The sequence below is a fragment of the Mobula hypostoma genome, chromosome 23, assembly GCF_963921235.1.
Source record: "Mobula hypostoma chromosome 23, sMobHyp1.1, whole genome shotgun sequence".
In the NCBI taxonomy this organism is placed as follows: domain Eukaryota; kingdom Metazoa; phylum Chordata; class Chondrichthyes; order Myliobatiformes; family Myliobatidae; genus Mobula; species Mobula hypostoma.
The window spans coordinates 15,026,239-15,048,481 of NC_086119.1; the positions used below are offsets into that span (position 1 = coordinate 15,026,239).

Sequence of the window (22,243 nt, forward strand, 5' to 3'; positions counted from 1 at the left end):
TGAGGATCCTTAATGATGGATGCCTCTTTCCCTGATCACAACTCTAAAAGTTGATAGGCTCCTATCTTAACAGTAGCCCCCTATTGTAGAATTTCTTCCCCAGCTTTATCCATCATCCACTCTAAACATCTTCTTTGTCTATCCTGCCTGTAATTTCCTCAAAGGATTTCAACAGATTTGTCAGGCAGGATTTCCTCTTAAGGAAATTATGCCACTCAGCCCATTGAGTCTGCTCCTCCATTCAGTTACGGCTGATTTATTTTCCCGTCATTTTTGTAACTCTCCTTTGGACTCCCTCCAATGCCAGCACATCCTTTCTTAGATATGGGACCAAAAACTGCTCACAATACTCGTAAATGCAATTTGATCAATCCCTTATAAAGCCTCGACATTACATCTTTGCTTTTATATTTTAATCTTGAAAATGAATGCTTACTTTGCATTTGCCTTCCATACCTCCGACTCACCCTGCACTAGGACTCCCAAGTCTCTTTACACCTCCCATTTCTGAATTCACCATGCTTAGAAAATAGTCTACACCTTTATTCCTTCTACCAATGTGCATGCCCATGCACTTCCCTACACTTTATTCCATTTGCCACTTCTTTGTCTATCCTTCTATTCTGTCCAAGTCATTCTGTAGACTCCCTGCTTCCTCAGCTCTGTCTGTATCTCCACCTATCTTTGTATCATCCACAAAACTATCAGTTCCATCATCGAAATCATTAACACATAACATGTAAAGTAGTGGACCTAACTTCAACCTCTGTGGAACACCACTAATCAGAGGCAGCCAGCTGAAAAGGTGCCCTTCATTTCCACTCTTTGTCTCTAAGCTTCTGTCCATGCTGCTATCTTTCTTGAAGTACCATGGGGTCCTACCTTGTTCATCAGCCTTGTGTGGCTCTTTGTTAAAAGCCCTCTGAAAATCCAAGTAAACATCTTCTTTGTCTATCCTGCTTGTCATTTCCTCAAAGAATTTCAATTGATTTGTCAGGCAAGATTTCCCCTTGAAACCATGCTGACTTCGACCTATTTTATCATGTGCTTCCAAATACCCTGAAATTTCATCCTTAATGATGGACTCTAACCACAGAGTTCAGCCTAACTGGCTTATCATTTCCTGCCTTTGCCTATTTCGCTTCTTAAAGAGTGGAGTGACATTTGTGATTTTCCAGTCTTCTGGAACCATTCCAGAATCTAGTGATTCTTGGAAGTTCACTACTCATTCCTCCACACAGAATGCTGAGCAGAATGAGTAGCCAACTCTAATTTTTCATTGTCCTCAAGGAGATTACCAATCCCATTGCCAGAAGCAAACAGTATCAACAAAAATCCCAAACATGAGGAATTCTGCAGATGCTGGAAATTCAAGCAACACACATCAAAGTTGCTGGTGAACGCAGCAGGCCAGGCAGCATCTCTAGGAAGAGGTACAGTGGACGGTTCGGGCTGAGACCCTTCCTCAGGGATCTCCCCCTCTCCCTCCCACTTTCAAATCTCTTACTAGCTCTTCCTTCAGTTAGTCCTGACGAAGGGTCTCGGCCTGAAACGTCGACTGTACCTCTTCCTAGAGATGCTACCTGGCCTGCTGCGTTCACCAGCAACTTTGATGTGTGTTGTCAACAAAAATCCCTATCTCTGCAGATGTTGATTGCATCCTGAGTGCTCATTAACAATTTCTAAAATATTGGTAGTTAATGAACTGCTTGTGGTGATTGTGCCTTTCCACATCGACCCTTTAATGATTCGTGTGCTCATTTTAAAAACTGAAGGCACTGCCTACCTTCTATTATCTTTGAAGGTACTGCATCAATTCACCACTCTTCATTTGGGTCAGTTGATTTCTTTGTTTAAAAAACTGCTTCAATTTAAAAGTACTGCTACATTTAGTCATTGGATAGAGAATTATATGGAAGCTACACCTGTGTTAAACAAAAAGACTTGTAAGTTTTGATTGATAATGACAAACCCCCCAAAATGATGAGTTTTTGACTTGCAGAAGAGGTCTTTCTTGATAGCCAGAGGGTTATAAAAAACATTGGGAAACTCCACACCTCATTTAAAGTAATCAGTGCTGAGTAACAGTAATGAGATTACCAGTTGCAATTCCCTTGTTTGCCATTTTAATGGAGTAAGACAAAACAGAATATTATAGCTAAGAGATAATGGTGAAACCCGAGAAGAAAATGCCACAAGCTACTATCTTCCTGATAATTAACTGGTTATGCAGATGGCATTAAGATTTCGGTGAAGCAGTCTGAGTGAGAAGAGTGCTTCATCAAAGAAACTTTACAGGCTGAACAGTGATAGAAAAATATCCTTTAGTCTTTAACGTTTATCTACAAGTGCAGCTGCATAAACAGTGCCTCAGTTTTAAAGTCCACATCCCTTCTTTCAAATCCCTCATGAACTCATCCTTCTTCTTCTTTGTATGGTCCTACAGTCCTTCAAATATGCAAGAAGGACACTTTTTTCATTCAATCCTGGCCTCCCTGTGTCTCATTTTCCATTGTCCCTCCAGTGCTTTCAATTACCTTGACTCAGCTTTGGTATTCCCTCCCTAAAACTCTACATCTCCAACTGTTGCTCTTACTTTTATTATTATGTGGCTCAAGAGTCCCATTTTCTTTGATAAAATTCTGACGTTCTTCTAGTAAGATGGTGGCGTGTCCAAATACAGTGCCCTATCGGGACCCAACCAAAGGTGCTTTTTTTCTTTGTAAAATTTGTTTTTTTACAATCCAAAGACAATTCTACTCCAAGAACATGGGGGATTGCAGGGTTACTTCATCAGTGAGCGGCTTGTTGATCGGAGTAGCTGGACTGGTGTCGGTGGCGCAGCTGGCCAAGGTGTTAAAAAGGCTGGCCGAGGTGTCGCAGCTGATCAGGATATCAGAGGAGTCTGCCGGTGTGTCAGAGGAGCTGACTTGGCTGCAGATCATGTTGCTACTTGGAAGTATGGGAGTTGGTGCAGTATAACTGTGGGAAATTGTCTCAGATATTTCACTTGTGATCGCAAGACACTGTTGGATGGTGATAATGTAAGTTACTGAAACCCTGTTACCCTTGTCTGGCGGAGGGACAGTTGACATGTGATCCATGTAGCCTCAGTTGTAGCGAGAACCAGACTTAAAACCTTGGGCTTGCCTGCTGCTGCAACAAACACAGAAGTGCTACAGCATGGTTGAGCTTGACTGGGGCCTGGCCTCTCCCACTGGTGCTGTCCTCTCGTGTTCAAGTGGTGGAATGACAGGCTGGATTGCGTGTATCTGTACACTGCCGGGAGACTGTACCATCATTTGCTGGATGTTGTTACTCAGGGTCTTGGACTATATATGCTTTTTTTTTTGAGTGTATATGCTTTTTTGCTCGATATTTTGAAATACGTTACTTGCTATTTTTGAATGTTTGCTTGCTATTTTGAATATTTTACTCCTTGGCTCCAGAGGAGTGCTGTCTTGTTCAGCTGTATCTATGTATGGTTTGAATGATAATTAAACTTGATTTGATATGCTATGTTGGGATGATTTACCATGTTGAAACCAGTAATTAAGTACTACTTTTCTCCTCATCAATGTTTGTATTATAACTAATAGAATAAGCTGAGCATTTGTTTTTTTTTATAAGCAGAGGTCAAAACCTACTCAGATGAAATTTACACAACCAGATAATACATTACGTGTTATGACTGCAACTATAGAAGGCATGAAACACTGGACTCAATACAGTGATAGGCTTGCACTGCTATTTGAGGTCTTCGGTAGGTGCACTTACCTATGTTTCACTCATTTTAAATGCAAGAATATTTTCTATATTAATATTATGCTTTGTTTGATTTTTTTAATGCCAAGTGAAAAGATCCAATTTGCAATTTTCTATATTGTTTCTATTCATTATTCAGAAATTAGTGATAGGCAAGTAAATATACAATAAAGCAATGTGATCAGACTTGTAAAATGCACAAACTACTTATTGTAATGATCTTTTAAGTCAGGCAGCATTTTGCAATTGAATCAAGATTTTATCATTTGAGTGATGCTGGGGCATGGTGGAAAACAGACTGAGAAATACTCAACAGGTCAGTTTAAGTCTATAGAAAGAAAATAACTTGTTTCGTCTAAATATCTATTACAATTAGAGTGAATGAAATGCAAGATGCTCTCACACAGATTGTGATTGTCGGATACTTTTGCTCAGTCTATAAGGGTAACCAGGAGTTTCTAGTTGCTGCCGCTTCTTCAAGTTCTTCATTATACATCAACATAGGTTTGAGGAACAAAACTGCTTCTGGATACAACATTATATTCAAAACATCCTGATAATTGATTGTTCCAGTCTTTGCACTTTATTATTTTTCCAGTCTTGCAGCAATTTCAGATGATTGTTCTCCCCTTCCTGTTACACTATTCACAAAACATTTTTGAATTATTCACTAATCTTCACCACCCTCTTTCAGTTGGCATAATCACAATTTATCCCTATTTTAGATCTTTGTTTCTTCTGTTCTTTCCCACTTCTTTGTAACTCTGAAAACTATTGTTAAAAGGATGAGCATGGTGGGACTAATGTTCTGAGTTGTGTATATTTCAGTGCAAGAAGTATTGTAGGAAAGGCAGACGAGCTCAGGGCATGGATCACGCATGGAGTTATGGTATTTTAACCATTAGTGAGACTTGGTTGCAGGAGGGGCAGGACTGGCAGCTCAATATTCCAGGGTTCCATTGTATTAGATGTGCTAGAATGGGAGGGATTAAAGGGGGAGGGATGTTGTTACTAGTCAGAGAAAATGTCACAGCAGTCTGGCAATGTCAGGCTAGACTGGAGAACTTGTCTAGTGAGGTTTTACTGGTGAAACTGAGGAATATGAAAGGTATGACCACCTTAATGGGGCTTTCTTATAGACCACCTAACAGTCCGTGGGATTTAGAAGAACAAATTTGTAGAGAGATCGCAAACTGTTGCAAAAAACATAAGGATGTGAGAGTAGGTGATTTGAACTTTCCACATTATTGGTTGGGACATCCATACTGTAAAAGGACTAGATGGAATAGAGTTCATCAAATGTTAAGGAGAGTTTCCTAAATCAGTACCTGGAAGTCCCAATGATAGAATGTGCAATACTTGATCTCCTGTTAGGGAAAGAGACAGGGTAGGTGACAGAAATTGTGTAGGGGAACACTTTGCACCTAGTGATCATAATGCCATTAGTTTCAAGGACAGATGTGGTCCACGGGTTGAGATTCTAAATTGGAGAAGGGCCAATTTTGATGGTATGAGAAGGGATCTGGCAAGTGTGATTGGGACAGGCTGTTTTCTGGTAAATGTGTATTTGGTTAGTGGGAGGACATCCAAAGTGAAAATTCGAGAGTACAAAGCTTGTTTGTGCCTGTCAGAATAAAAAGCAAGGATAACAGGTGTAGGGAAACTTCACTGAGGCCCTAGTTAAGAAGAAAAAGGTATATAGCAGGTATAGGGAGGCAGGAACAAATGAGGTATTTGAGTATAAGAAATGCAAGAAAACACTTAAGAAAGAAATCAGGAGGGCCAAAAGAAGGCATGAGATTGCTCTAGCAGACAAGGGCTTCTACAAGTACGTAAAGAGCAAAAGGATTACAAGGGACAAAATTGGTCCTCTGGAAGATCAGAGTGGTAATCTATGCTGGAGCCAAAAGAGATGGGGGAGATCTTAGATGGATTTTTTTTTGCATCTGTATTTATTCGGGAGATGGACACGGAGTCTATAGAAGTAAGCAAAACAGCAGCAAGGTCATGGACCCTATACAAATTACAGAGGAGGAGGTGTTTGATCTCTTGAGGCAAATTAGGTTGAACAAATTGCCAAGGCCTGACAAGGTGTTCCCTCGGACCCTGCAGGAGGCAAGTGCAGAAATTGCCAGGGCCCTAGCAGAGGTACTTAAGTCATCCTTAGTGATGGGGAGGTACCAGAGGATTGAAGGATAGCTAATGTTGTTCCATGGTTTAAGAAAGGCTCTAAGAATAAGCCAGGAAATTATAAGCTGGTGAGCATGACATCAATCATGGGAAAGTTATTGGAAAGTATTCTAAGGGACTGCAAGTATAAGTATTTGGATAGACAAGGATTGATTAGGGATAGTGAACATGGTTTTGTGCATGGTACTATAGGTCATGTCTAACAAATCTTAAGAGTTTTTCAAGGAAGTTACCAGGAAAGTTGATGAAGAGCAAGGCACTGAATGTTGTCTACATGAAATTCAGCAAGGCATTTGACATGGGAGGTTGGTCATGAAGGTTCAGTCACTTGATATTCAAGATGAGGTAGTAAATTGGATTAGATATTGGCTTTGTGGGAGAAGCCAGAGAGTAATAATAGACGGTTGCCTCTCTGACTGGAGGCTTTTGACTAGTGAAATACTGCAGGGATCGATGCCAGGTCAGTTGTTGTTTGCCATCTATATCAGTGGTTCCCAACCTCCGGGCCGTGGCCTGGTATTGGTCCGTGGCCCAGAGGTTGGGGACCACTGATCTATATCAGCAATCTAGATGATATGGTTAACTGGATCGGCAAATTTGTGGCCGGCACCAAGATTAGTGGTGGTGTGGACAGCGAAGTAGACTTTCAAAGTTTGCAGTGAGATCTGGATCAGCTGAAAACATGGGCTAAAAAATGCAGACAAGTGTGAGGTGTTGTACTTTGGGAGGACCAACCAGGGTAGGTCTTGCACAGTGAGCATTAGGGCACTGAGCAGTGTGGTAGAATAAAGGGATCTGGCAATACACCCATAATTAATTAAGAGTGTCATCACAGGTAGATAGGGTTGCAAAGAAAGCTTCTGGCACATTGGCCTTCATTGATCAAAGTAGTTGGGATGTTATGTTGAAGTTGTATAAGATTTTAGTGAGGTCCAATTTGGAGTACAGTTGTCCCTCGGTATCTGTGGGGGATTGGTTCCAGGACCCCCCATGGATATCAAAATCCGCGGATGCTCAGGTCCCTTATATAAAATGGTGTAGTATTTGCATATAACCTAAGCACATCCTCCCGTATACTTTAAATCATCTCTAGATTACTTATAATACCTAATACAATGTAAATGCTATGTAAGTAGTTGTTACACTGTATTGTTTAGGGAATAATGACACTTTGGAGGAGGCTCAATAATACTAATGTCAGGATCTGTAACCTTTCTCTTCTATGAGTTTCTTGAGCCCCTCTGGGAACGCTGATGCTGCCTCGACGTCAGCCGATGCCGATTCTCCCATGATCTTTAAGTTCTTGAGGCTGTAGCGCTTTACATAGCTAGCCAGCCATCCCTTACTAGCCTTAAACTCCTTCCTCTCGCTCTCCTCAACCGCCTCACTGTAGTGCTCATAGAGGCTAAGTGCTGTTTCATGCATAATTTTGCCATCAACAGGGATATGCTTCTGTGACATGTCCTCTAGCCACACACTTAATGCTTTCTCAGTCTTTGCAAGCACTTTATCACGAACCAGAGAGACCATTTTTGCTGTTATGGGGTAGCACTAACACTTCCATGAACTTCAGCTTCTTTCTACTTTATTGTGCGAATGCTTGATTTGTTCTTACCAACCTTACTGCCCACTTTGGCAAGTGATATGCCACTTTTCAAAAGATCTAAGATTTTTATTTTCTCGGCTAAAGATAGCACTCTTAGCCTTTGAGGAATTGCTTTGACCACTTAATTGCTTTTTAGGAACCATTTTTCCAACACAACACAAGTAGCGAACCAACGAGACGCGAGGCAAACAATGCTCAAACAATGAGTGCTGGAGAGAGACTGAGGATCTGTGAAATGGCAGGAGGCTACACCAGGGTATGCCTACACATCACTTCATTCTTGTGGATTAAGCGTAGTGCTCTGCACACGGCAAATTCAAGTTTTGCTTTTTGGAACTTACTGTAATTTTTTTTCAAGTATTTTCAATCCAAGGTTGGTTGAATCCACAGATGCGGAACCCGCAGAAGCGGAGGGCGGACTGTATTGTGTGCTTACGCCAAACATAGCATTTGGCCTAATGGCCAAAAAACTCAATTTTGTTTTCATCAGACTATGGAACCTTCTTCCAGCTGACTTCAGAATCTCCCACATGCTTTCTGGCAAACTGTAGCCAAGATTTCATGTGAGCTTTTTTCAACAGTGGCTTTCTCTTTGCCACTCTCCCATAAATCTGTGACTGGTGAAGCACCTCAGCAATTGTTGTTGTATGCAGTCTCTCCCAACTCAGCCACCGAAGCTTGTAACTCCTCGAGAGCTATCGTAGGTCTCTTGGTGGCCTCCTTCACTAGTCCCCTTCTGCACAGTCACTCAGTCTTTGAGGATGGCCTGCTCTGGGCAGATTTACAGCTGTGCCATAGTCTTTCCACTTCTTGATGATTAACTTAACTGTACTCCAAGGGATATTCAGTGACTTGGAAATTTTCTTGTATCCATCTCCTGACTTTGATGCTTTTCAATAACCTTTTTGCAGAGTTGTTTGTAATGTTATTTTGTCTTCATGGTGTAGTTTTTGCCAGGATACTGACTCATCAGCAGTTGGACCTTCCAGATACAGGTGCATTTTTACCACAATCAATTGAAACATCTTGACTGCACTCGGTGATCTCCACTTAACTAATTATGTGACTTCTAAATCATCTTCTGTACTAGTGATGATTTGGTGTGTCATATTAAAGGGGGTGAATAGTTAATGCAATCAATTATTTTGTGTTTTATATTTGTAATTCGCCTACCGGAGCAACAGGTCAATAGCAGATGCCACCTCTCTGTCCCTACATTCCTCCTTAGAACACCTGGAGAATAAAGACGCATATGTAAGGCTCCTTTTCATTGACTACAGCTCTGCCTTTAATACCATCATTCCAAATAAACTGATTCCTAAGCTCCGGAACCTGGGCCTTAGCACTCAGATCTGCAGCTGGATCTTCAACTTCCTCACAGACAGGACCCAGGCTGTAAAAATAGGGGATAAGCTCTCCTCTACAATCACTCTGAGCACCGGTGCCCCACAAGGCTGTGCACTCAGCCCCCTGCTGTACTCACTGTACATCCATGATTATGTAGCCAAGTTTCCATCAAACTCAATATATAAGTTTGCTGATGACACAACAATTGTAGGTCCATATCTCGGGTAATGATGAGTTTGAGTACAGAGAGGAAATTAGAACCTGGTGGCATGGTGCGATGACAATAACCTATCCCTCAACGTCAGCAAGACAAAGGAATTGGTTGTTGACTTCAGAAGGAGTAGCGGACCGCACGACCCCATTTACATCGGTGGTGCGTAAATGGAACAGGTCAAAAGCTTTAAGTTTCTCGGGGTCAATATTACAAATGACCTGACTTGGTCCAACCAAGCAGAACCCACTGCCAAGAAGGCCCACCAGCGCCTTTACTTCCTGAGAAAGCTAAAGATATTTGGCGTGTCCCCTAAAACCCTCACTAATTTTTATAGATGCACCGTAGAAACTGTTCTTCTAGGGTGTATCACAACCTGGTATGGAAGTTGTCCTGTCCAAGACCGGAAGAAGCTGCAGAAGATCGTGAACACAGCCCAGCACATCACACAAACCAATCTTCCATCCTTGGACTCACTTTACACTGCACGCTATCGGAGCAGTGCTGCCAGGATAATCAAGGACACGACCCACCCAGCCAACAGAGTTTTCGTCCCTCTTCCCTCTGGGAGAAGGCTCAGGAGCTTGAAGACTCGTATGGCCAGATTTAGGAACAGCTTCTTTCCAACTGTGATAAGATTGCCGAACGGATCCTGACCCGGATCTGGGCCATACCCTCCAAATATCCGGACCTGCCTCTTGGTTTTTTTTGCACTACATAACTTTCCCTTTTCTATTTTCTATTTATGATTTATAATTTAAATTTTTAATATTTACTATCGATTTGTACTCCAGGGAACGCGAAGTGCAGAATCAAATACAGTATCGCTGTGATGATTGTATGTTCTAGTATTAATTGTTTGGTGACAATAAAGTATTAAGTAAAGTAAAGCAATTTAGATCACTTTTTAGAGATCTGTTTTCACTTTTGACATGAAAATCTTTTTTTTGTTGATCAGTCAAAAAAATCCAATTAAATCTACCGTGATTCAATGTAAAACAATAAAACATGAAAACTTGAAAGGAGGGTGACTACTGTTTATAGGCACTCTATAAGTTTCTGGCAAAGTCTGTTTTATGTTGGCTTTCTGCTGACTGCAGACTACGGTACTATCCATTTAGAAAGTAAGTGTACGTGAATGGTTGGAAGTTTGAATACACAGACAAGGAACTTGGATAGATGATTAACATGGAAAACCCTGTGATGATGGGGAGGGAATAACGATAAAGGACCTGTTCTCCTCCCCTCCCAGACTAATTGCAAGAAATATATTTCATGTTTAAAAACACATTTGGAACCTCTGAAACCTTTGGTAGTGTATAACAATGGAAACAAGCTTTCAAACTGGATAATGTTCATCACAGCCTTTTTTTTGCAATAAATGAAAAACATGTACTGCTGCCTGATATTGAATGGAACAAAAGGATTTTCAATCCTTCTGAAATTTTGATTTTTAGATTTGTGCTATTTTTTTCACCTGGCCTTTCTGGTTGAAATTTATTTTTGTGATTTTTAAGCTGTAGATAGAAATCTCACACTGTTAATAGCCTCATCATGGTTCATCATGAAAATTAAATTGTGGCAGCTTTGATAGCGGTAGCTATTATAATGTTGTTTTGTGTTATTTATGTTTACCATTGATTAAGTTGAAGTCAGCTTTCATAGCGTGATGTTTAATGCTAATGTCAGATGAAGAAACAAGGCTGTATTTTCACATTTGGTAAGCTTGTGGCTCTTACCTGAAAGCGTGTGAATGGATAGCAACGGAGGAAATTAATGTCATTGACATTATGCCACAATTCTTTGATTTGTTGATATTCAATGCAGTTTGATATCTAAATTAGGCTATTTTCAGGCTGGCACTGAGTATGGAATTGCACTATAATGCAAATTGTTATCTTGAAAGTGGATGGAAAAATACTGGTAAGTTAAAACATTTCCACAGAGATTTGTAGCTAGTAAAATTAAGTCAAAATTATTGCTTCTCTAAATTTTTTATTTATTTAGAGTAGAATTTATTTATTTAATTAATAGGGTGTGGAATAGGGCCTTCAGGCCTTTTGAGCCACAGTGCCCAGCAGCCCCCGACAGCCTCAATTTAACACTAATCTAATCATGGGACAATTTACAATGACTGATTAACCTACTTGTAGGGCTTTGGTCTATGCGAGGAAGCCAGAAGTTCATGAGAAAATCCACACATTCCAAGGGGAGGACATGCAGAGACTCCTCACAGAGGACTCCAGGATTGAACTCCAAACTCTGGTACCCTGAACTGTATTAGCTTAGAGCTGCCAACCACTGCACTACCACGGTGCTTTAAAGTTTCAGATAGTTTGGCAAGAATTGATGTTCATCAGGGTATAATGGGCCAGTCTCTAATTTTTCCACTTAATTTTGAAATCAGCACTTATATAAGTGTTCATGTAAAGCTGTAATAAAATAATTATAGGTTATAAATGGTGAACTGTTCTCTTCAAGTTGAAAAATAACCTGAGTAAATCAGATTTGTTACCAACAGTAGATGGCGCAATTATCTAGACTAAAGTCTGGAATGCAGAAACTCCCTGATAATAAAAGATTTCAAGACTAAATAGATTGCTATGAGGACAAGCAGCTGTGTTGTTTAGAAACATCAATATTCAAAAATTTGAAATCAACTGTGATTCACAGGTTCAGATTAATAACTGTAATGCTCATTGAGTACCAGCATCATTTTGTAGTTAATGTTCAAGAATATTAGGTAGTTTTTGGATCCATATTCCAAATGAAAAACTGCTCCCAACTACATGTGGGAAGAAAATTTATTGCCAATTGCTAATTGATTTTGAAAGGTGGTGTTGAGATTTTTTTTTGTGTCTCTATATTCTTTCTGGTGAAGTGCTTTTAGGCAGGGAGGTCCAGGGTTTAGACTTGGTTCAAAGGAAGGTATGCTTATACATGGCAGGATGTTCTGTGATTTGGAGGGGAACCCCAGTTTGTGGTGTTCCCATATCTATTCCACCTTGGTAGCAGTTGTGGATATTTGAGGTAGTCTTGTAGAAGCCTTGGCAATTAACTGCAGCACATTTTGATAAAGGGTTAGTCACAACTTCTATGCCCCAGTGATGTAGGGAGTGAATATTTAGGGAAATAGATGGGGTTTTATCAAATGCTGTCCTTTGTTCTGCATGAAGTTGAGCTACTTGAAGGCACACAGCCAAACATTCATTGGAGGCCAAGGACAATGATTCTTGTTTCATCTTTAGAATTTAGCTCTTTCATCCATTTTTGTTCAATTGTTCTAATGAGATTAAGAGGCAAGTGGCCCTGAAAACCCAACATTTAACATTTGTGTGCAGGATATTGTTGAATAAGTGCCATTTTATGGCTCTGTTATTGACACTTCACAGTTTATCACTTTGATGATTGAGAATACACGAAATAAATTAATAATAAATAAAAGTGGATTGGAATTGGCCTACTTTTACAAGGGCAGGACTTGCATAATTTTGCATGTATTAGCTGTTGTAAATGCACTTTAAATTTTTGGTTAAGTATGTAGTTGGTTATGGATTGCAAGTCTTAATATCTGGAGTTAGAATGTTACCTGGCTCCAAAGCCTTTGTTGAATGCAGTGCCCACAAAACTTTATTAATATCATATGGAATGAATCAAAATGGCTGATATCTGATTCTCTGATGATGGTGGGGCCTCAGGGAAAAGACAAGGTGGATCATCTTCTTAGTACTTTTGGTTGTCTATGATTGCAAATTCTTCAGCCTTTTCTTTGTCACCCATGCTTCCATGCTATCATTATTAATTGGGATATTCTTGAAGTTTCTTTTCTTGTATCCATCACCATTCTCAGCTGTGTGCTTCAGGTCTACAGAATTTTAATCTTGTTTGAAAATTGGGGGATGTTTTACATCTGACTATTACATGCCCTTTCTACTGCTTAGCAGACACGAAGTCTTGTTTTCTAGCTTGACCAAGTTGGCTCTTTAAAGGCATAAACTTTTATATACATCAAATCAGAATTAAACATCTGGGAAAACCAGAGATACGGCAGACTATGGAATAATTGATTGCAAGAGAATATATTTCTTCTGCTAATGATGAAAAAGTGGTTTATGGATGACTGTTCTGAATTTAAGCCATTTAACTATATAATACTGTATAATACAATGGTCTAGAGGTGGGACTTATCTTCATACACAATGCTATCGTCACTCCTACCAACACCGTTTTGGACAGGTGCACTTAACAACCTCTTGGGAAGCATTGAATTATTGTAGAGCTGACTTTCATATCCATGGCATTTTTTTAAAAGGTGTACAGTATTCCTGACAAAAAAGTAGAGATAAGAAGCAGTGAGGCCATAGAGAAAACTAAATATGATTTTCATTTTTGAGGAAGATCAGCGGAACAGTGAACAAAACCTCTGAAGGCAGTCGGAGGTCAGACAGCACTTATGGAGAGGAAAACAAACTGATGTGAAATATTTAGCAACAGACAAAAATACTGAAAGATTTCAAACACTAATTCTGTTTTTCTCTCCTCTGATGATACTATAGCCCTCATTTTTTTTGTTTCTGATTTCCAACATGTCCTCTCTTTGTTTTTCAATTAAAATATTTAAAGATAACTGTCAGATAACTCAAACGACTGCTTCATATATATACATACATACACACACACACACACACACACACACACACACACACACACACACACACATATGTATGAGCTAGATCAAAGATTGTCAATGTTATTGAGATGGAAGACGATGGGATAGAGAGAATGTGGTTTTGGAAAATCAGCTTGGCATCAAATTTTAAACTGGAATAATAACTATGAGACCAAAAGTAGTACAGCAACTTGCACTTGCATCATATACTGAGGTGTTCTCTTCATTTACCTGATGAGGTAACCATAGGCTTTGGCCAGGGGCAGGTGTCATCTGATGGTGCGCAAACTTCATAGAGTGTTTCTGCCCTTAGCCACTACACTCTCCAGCTGGCAGGTCAACAGTGGTGGCCAAGTCACTGCCCATCTGCTCCTAACTTTCAGCTTAACTCCATATCCAGCAAGATGCTTCCTTCCCCATCCTGCGAGCTGCTTGGTTCTTGCTCTTTTCATCAATGCCAGCACAGATAGCAACTTCCATGCTGACCTTGCCGGGAACCCTCTACAACCGATCTCTACAGGGAATAGCCACATCTGCCATCCTTTATCCCTCCACTCCTGGACTAAAGACTGGTACTTTAGGGCCTTCTCTCATGAACTATTTTCATTAGGTGAACTGTTTTTGAATTGTTTGTTCAGGATCTTTATTTTGCATCTCAGGTGGTGAATCTCCCTTTCTATCCTGTTTGGTTGCCATGATGGTTTAAAATTCCCTTTTTTTCCCACTGGGCCGAATTGTTCTTTAGCAAAGTTGAACACAATGGCTGTGAGGGAGTCAATTTCCCTGTAGATAGGTCCTGCCATTGTAGCTTCCAAGATACAATCCAGGTCATCATCGAACTGCTTCCAAGATACATTGTCTGATGATCTAGGCCATCCAATTCTCTCTCTTCTTGATGAATGGATTAGGGTGTCTGATGGGGCACTTACTCGGTCCCTTCTTTAGCACTGGGTGGCTCAGGTACAGAAAGATCTTCAGCTCTGTGGGATGCTTCCTGGCTGGATTTCTCCAATGTGTCAACTGATGTTGAGTCTGTGCATTACACTTGTGTCACCTTCGTTCCACAACTGGACCTGCTTTTGTGTATCTTGAGGCCTTTGATGTTTTTGCAGATTTTGCCGTAATGGCACTTTGCAATGAATGCCTCCCTGGTCAGTGTTGTCTGCTTGAGCCTTCCCATTATCGTATTTCCAGTCCTGGCCGTTACCCTTATGCCTGTCCTATAAACATGTGAATAGATTCAGAATTCAAACCAGCTCTGTAAATGCTTACTTTCTTGAATATCCTACTTCTGATAATCTAATCTGGATTGAGACCAAAGATATGATGTAGGAGTAAAATGAATATGGAAAAAAACAATTTGTATATTTTTTCATTTAATAATGACACTACCCATATTTCATTAGAATTTAATTAGGTTCATTCTCATCAGAAACTTCAGTTTTGCATAATAAAGATAGATGAATGGAATTAAATAAAATGGTAATAGCATTATTAACCATGCTGATTTCAAAATGTTTAAAAAGGAGAAATTATATTTGCCAGAGAAATGCTAAATAAAAGTGCATGTTTACTGAGTGAATAAAAGTCTTGAGGCTGCTAATAATTTGACAAGTTTACAGATGGTTACAATTTTTATGAGCAAATACAAATCAGTGAATCAGATTTGATATGACTCTTTATAATACTATATTATCAATGGCAGAAGGTAGTGTTCCCTCTTCTTAGACAACCCTGGGGATTAAGGTTGATTTACTTCCACTCGGGGTTCAGGTGGCTAATGAGGTCATAGTTGGACCTGCAGAATCTGCCACATGCGGAACAAGAGGAATTTGACAGGGTGGGTAAAATCTGTTTATACTGGGCTTCTGTGTATGCTCAAAGAATGGACTTAAGGATCACAATGCCATTACAAAAGTTTTTCCTCCATTTTGAATATTCAGGGTCTAGAAATTTCTATAAACTGATTCAACTGTTATTCTTTTTTAAAACCTTTAACATTTGTTAATCTCTTACCATGATAAAGCTCAAAATAGAGTGTCTGTTTTAAGAACAAAACCAGGCTGAGCAGCATCAGTGGGGAAAGGAGCAGCCATCATTTCAGGTCAAGGATCTTTCATCAGAACTTAAAGTATGAAAAATGTGCTTAAATTGCAGAGAGAGTGAGGTTGGAGAGAATGGAAGGGATAACTATGTTGGGTTGTCAATAGAAGAAAATAATGAATCAAAATCAAACTGCCACACCCATGGAAAGGATAAAAACAGTTTTCTGAAAATTTGTTAAATTCAATATCAGGTGCTGATGGTGCAGTGTAAAATACAAAATTTTGTGGAGATGACTTCTCTCCAGTACTTTGAAGTACCTGCTGTAGGCTGTATATGGGGTCATGGATCACTGCCGGTCCTCATCAGGGGATCAGAGGTTGAGAGGGTCAGCAACTTGAAATTCTGAGCTGTTATCATTTCAGAGGATCTGTCTTGGGTCTAGAATGTGAGTGCCGTTACATAGAGGGCATGGCAGTGCCTCTACTTTCTTAGATGTAGTAAATGGTGTCATATACCTGTATGTACTTTGATAATAAATTTACTTTGAAATTTGAGATTAGGTCTTTTATGGCCTCTTGGTCATCATGAATCAGATGGTGATATAAGATGAAGATGGGCTTTCTTTTCTCGGAAGGATGCTACATGCTTGCTCTCCATTAACAGATTCAAAGGCTTCCGAATCACCATGTATAGTGATTGATGCTGCTCCCTTCATTTCTTCTGGAGTTGTCGTGTAGTAAGCAGGAATTCACCATGATTCAGGGAATGACTGTCTGGCTTCTGGGGAGGAGAAAATTGAGGAATGTCCTGCTAATGACTTTTCCTATGACAGACATCAGCCCTCAGGTGTTACTTCAAATGGATTTTCTCTTTTCTGAAGATGGTTGCAATTACAGCAAGAAGCTAAGTTTTCCATGTGCAACAATGGTTTACGGATGAGAACAGTGTAACCTAAGTTATACCTAAAGGATCATCTTGAATTATATCAGAGTTTTGTCTTATTATTTTTGTTTCAAATTTGCCTAGAATGTTTTAGCTTCTGAATAATATTACTCTTGAGAATAATTATAAAAAGTCCAAACTACTCCAACTGGATGTAGTCACTTTATTAGGTACCAGTGACAATGAAGTAGAATATTCTTAAAGAACAGTGAGTTAGTTTTCAAGCTGTCAAATCTCTTGGTGATTAAGGGACCTTTCTGTGTACAAATTGACTGCCACATTTGCAAGAATATTTAACAACATTTGCTACAAGTAGTAAGCAATTAGTTGGTTGTGAATTATTTAGGACCACCTGAGGATCTGAAAGGTGCTAATTAAATATAAATTTGCTGCTTCTATCTGTCCCTCCCTGTGTCTTGATTCTGGAAGAGCCTTGGAAAGGAACAGTTCCCTGCAGTGCTGTTTCTCATAATGAATGCTATGTAATCTTATTTCCTGTGTTAAGTAGTAGATCTGGTGGTGATTTTACTGGCAAGGATTTTACTTGATAGATTTTGCAAGGATTCTGGTGATAGTGAGGGCTTGCTGGTTCAGGACACATTGAGTGGATGGAGAGTGTCAGTGGCATGGGAATTGGAAGAGACTACTTGGGAGATTGTGAAGGCTACATGTGTTGGGTTAGCAGATCAGTGGGTGGGCACAGGTAGGTCAAGAATTATGACTTTCAGAAGGTGTTTGGGGTCACTCCAGAGGAGGAATTATGTAAAAATAATTAAATGGAACTTGCCATAGGTGATTTCCAGTGTTGGCGTAGACCCCTGACATTAAAGGGAGCGTGCCCAAGTTGATTTACAGTGATGACCTGGGAACTGCTCAGAAAGACCTTGTTAAAGTGATTTGGGTTACTTGAATTCACTGTGATGGTTTCATATGAGTAGACAGTGTAGGCAATTGTGATGCAATAAATATAACAGAAAGTATGTCCAGGTATGTGTTCCATGTTGTTTAATGCATTGCAAATGTCAGGAACTTCCAAGTGTTGGTATGTCAAATGCAAAGAAGACCCAAAATAGAAAATCATGGAACATGTACAATACACATATCATTAAATCAAAATAATATTCTAAATTGAAATTAGATGGCTTTATGAAAAAGCAAAGGGATGGTGCAATCCAGTTTTTAAGCATATGTGTCCCTTGGGGCTGAAGTATCATCTAGGAAAGACTTCAGGTCAATCATTTAGTTTTGTGGTTAAGTATCTCACTAATAAGAGAGCTTATTTGGGTCAGTAGAACATCATTTTGGAGTTGTGTGATTTGTGGGAATATTTCTCATTATTAGTTTGGTGCAAAGATCTATGTCCAAAGAACCACTTGGGAGCAAACCACTTACTCAGTCTGTCCAATGGAGGAGATTTTCAAAGACAACCATAACACACTTCTCTCACTTTTGGTAAACAGCAATCCAGCTGCATGCCTTTGCCTAGACCACTCTGCTTGTGAATGTCAAAATCACCCTGAAATACTTTGAGTACTTGGTTCCTCCAGCTGACATTGGCTGTTACTGTTGTGTATTGCACTTTGCAATACATTACTGAATTTGTTCATCGCAGAGGCTTATTTCTTTGAAAGCAAGGAGTTTGTCTTTCTCTGTGAGTGCAGCATGAACACATGAGTTTGCCAAGGTTGATGTATCTCCAAACTGTCAGGAATTGAAAGACAGCATATATTTGGTGCTAAGAATTCCAAATGTGAACCTGGAGTACTTTATCAACTGAAGGATAACTTGTGGATGAGAAATATAAGAGGGGCAAGGAGTGATACGACCCTCTGCCACCCCCAATACTGTGGTTGCAGTATGTACCATCTAGAAAATGCACTGCAATTACTTAATTAGACTTCTCTTACAACACCTCCCAAATTTGCATTCACTTATCAAAAAGGACTTGGCAGCGGGTGCATGCGTTTGCAACAATCTTTGTGTTACTTTCCAAATCATGTGCCATACTGATTTGGAAATACATCTCTGTTCCTTCGCTGTCACTTGTTTAAAATACTAAAACGCCATACTCAATAGCAACAATGGGAATACCTCCACCAGTTGGAATGCATCACTTCAAAAAGGTGGCTCTCCACCACTAGTTTGAAGGAAGTGAGAAATGGGCAATAATAACAGGAATTCTGCAGATGCTGGAAATTCAAGCAACACACATAAAAGTTGCTGGTGAATGCAGCAGGCCAGGCAGCATCTCTAGGAAGATGTGCAGTCGACGTTTCAGGCCGAGACCCTTCGTCAGGACTAACTGAAGGAAGAGTGAGTAAGGGATTTGAAAGTTGAAGGGGGAGGGGGAGATCCAAAATGATAGGAGAAGACAGGAGGGGGAGGGATGGAGCCAAGAGCTGGACAGGTGATAGGCAAAAGGGATACGAGAGGATCATGGGACAGGAGGTCCGGGAAGAAAGACGGGGGGGGGGAACCCAGAGGATGGGCAAGGGGTATATTCAGAGGGACAGAGGGAGAAAAAGGAGAGTGAGAGAAAGAATGTGTGTATAAAAATAAGTAACAGATGGGGTATGAGGGGGAGGTGAGGCATCAGCGGAAGTTAGAGAAGTCGATGTTCATGCTATCAGGTTGGAGGCTACCCAGACGGAATATAAGGTGTTGTTCCTCCAACTTGAGTGTGGCTTCATCTTTACAGTAGAGGAGGCTGTGGATAGACATGTCAGAATGGGAATGGGATGTGGAATTAAAATGTGTGGCCACTGGGAGATCCTGCTTTCTCTGGCGGACAGAGCGTAGATGTTCAGCAAAGCGGTCTCCCAGTCTGCGTCGGGTCTCGCCAATATATAAAAGGCCACATCGGGAGCACCGGACGCAGTATATCACCCCAGTCGACTCACAGGTGAAGTGTTGCCTCACCTGGAAGGACTATTTGGGCCAATAATTGCTGCTTTGTTAGCGACACGGACATCCTGGTGAATAAAATTCTTGTGTGCGCTCTAGAGGCTGTGATAAAATTCACTCCATTATGTGAGAGCTGTCAGTTTCTCACTACAAAATCTGCCTCAGAAAATGTTGAGTCTTATGGCCAAATAATTTACCTTTGATTTCCAATGCTGAACAATCTGTTCTTCCTATTGAGCTCCTGTTTACCTGTTTTATGCACTTCATTAATTCAAACAACTATAAATGGAATCAATATTTTCTACCCTGTCTTGTTTCTTGGGGTATAAGTACATCTCATTTTAACTTTGTATGTTTATTACAAATGAAGATTTTAAATACATGTTGTTAGATATGGCTTCCTTGGAAGAAGCAATATCAATCATTAATGAATAAATTCATAATGAGTAACTGGTTTTTAGCATAGTAAATGTCTAATCATTTACATCTGAATAATCATTTCTGTTCATAGCTACCTTAGATTCTGCAGTCATATCTGGAGAATACAGTGCTAAAAATTTCCTTCTGAGAGATAGAAAAGATTCAGTTCCATGTGTGTTCTATGAAACAGTAAGTATAGCACCTTATAATTTTAAATTAAAAGTGAAATGTCTTCATGATCATAAATCACTTCTGGTACATTAGTATCCAAGTGCTCCCAAATGTTTTCTATATCTGTATAGCTCAAATGGTCTTAACCACAAAAAAGTAAAATAGTGGAACCACTGAATGTTTATGAAGTAAATCAGTTAAAGTAACTGAGGAACAGGAAGGACACGTAGATTAATAGTTTGAGTCCTTTTTCAAAGTAGTGACATGGGGAGGGACATGTGAAATAAGACAAATTAAATTGTATCCAAGGAAGAAAAAAAGCAAAGTGGTGATGTCAAAATAAAATTAAAATACAGGTAAAATAAGAGCAATGGGTATATTAGAAAAAAAAGTGGGATCAGTAGAAACGTAGGGAGAAAAACTAAGATGTTGCCTATAGAGCGGGAATTCCCAACCTTTTTTATGCCGTGGGCCCCTACCATTAACTGTGGGATCTGTGGACCCCAGGTTGGGAACCCCTGTTATAGAGTGTTCACAATGAGAAAAAAATGTATCTGTGGCCTCAGTTTACAAATGTCCTAGGGTGCTCCAAACAAGTGCTAGTAGACAAACAGTGAATGTTAGCCATTTAGGGAGAATATTGGTAATTCAGTAGTTTAGAACTAAGTAGAAAAAGCTACTTCTAGTACAGATACCAAGAAGTTATCCCCCTCACAACTAGTGGTAAATATTGAGGTGTGGTAATAGAGGGAAAGTCATAGTCATACCACATGGCAACAGGCCCTTTGGTCCAACTGGACTATGCTGACCAAGATGCCCATCCAAGCCAGTCCCATTTGCCAGCATTTGGCTACAACCTTGTAAACCTTTCCAATCCATGCACTAGAATGAAAATCTGCTTTATTATTACAGAGGTATATCATGAAGTTTGTTGTTTTACCACAGCAGTACTGTACAATATACAGAAAATACTATAAGTTACAATAAGAATGTATAAAAATAATTAATCTTTATTCTGGATCAATCAAGTAATCACCTTCATCCATAATTTTGTTGTGATTTTAAATAAAGGGAGTGGTGCGTGTTGAATGTGTAATTGCAATTTTTCAACTAGGCCACATGGTGGAGCATTCTACTGATGGGAAAACTCGGAGTCATTATGCTTTCCATCCAAATACATCATAGAGCTACAGAGTCATAAAAGACAGCAGCACAGAAACAGGCATTTCGGCCCATCTAAACTGTGCCAAACCATTAATCTGCCTTGTTCCATTGACCCGCAGCCAGACTATAGCCCTCCATACTTTTCTCATCTATGTACCTATTCAAATTCCTCTTAAATATTAAAATCAAAATCGCAAACACCACTTGCACAGGCAGCTCGTTCCACACTTTCACCATCCTGTGAGTGAAGAAATTCCCCCTCATGTTCCCCTTAAACATTTCACCTTTCACCCTTAACCCATGACTCTAGTTGTAGCTTCACCCAACTTCAGTGGAAAAAACCTACTTTCATTTACCCTATCTATACCCTCATAATTTTTGAATTACTCTATCAAATCTCCCCCCAATCTTTTATGTTATAGGAAATGAAGTGCTAACCTGTTCAACCATTCCCTATAACTCAGGTCCTCATACCCCGGCAACATCCTTGTAGATTTTCTCTGCATTCTTTGAATCTCTCCTGTAGGTAGGTCACCAAGGCTGCACACAATTCTGCAAATTAGGCCTCAACTATACAATTTCAACATAACATTCTGACCCTTGTACTCAGTACTCTTATGAAGGCCAGTGTGCCAAAAGCTTTCTTTACAACCCTATCTACTGTAATGCCACTTTTAAGTAATTATGGATCTGCATTCCCAGAACCCTCTGTTCTGCTGCATCCATCCCTCAGTACCATATCTCTCACCATGTAAGACCTACCCTGGTTGGTCCTCCCAATGTGCAATACTTCACACTCGTCTGCATT

At 39.9% G+C, this 22,243-nt stretch overlaps 1 protein-coding gene across 10 annotated transcripts in view; it reads left to right on the forward strand.

Moving 5' to 3' along the window:
- LOC134336797 (spermatogenesis-associated protein 22) overlaps positions 1-22,243 on the forward strand; it is a 113,107-nt gene that overhangs the window by 85,434 nt on the left and 5,430 nt on the right. For all 10 annotated transcript variants that reach the window (XM_063031262.1, XM_063031264.1, XM_063031263.1 and 7 more), the window contains 2 exons: positions 3,634-3,763; positions 20,192-20,289. In XM_063031262.1, coding sequence (XP_062887332.1) covers positions 3,634-3,763; positions 20,192-20,289 — 228 coding nt within the window. The remainder of the gene's footprint in view (positions 1-3,633; positions 3,764-20,191; positions 20,290-22,243) is intronic.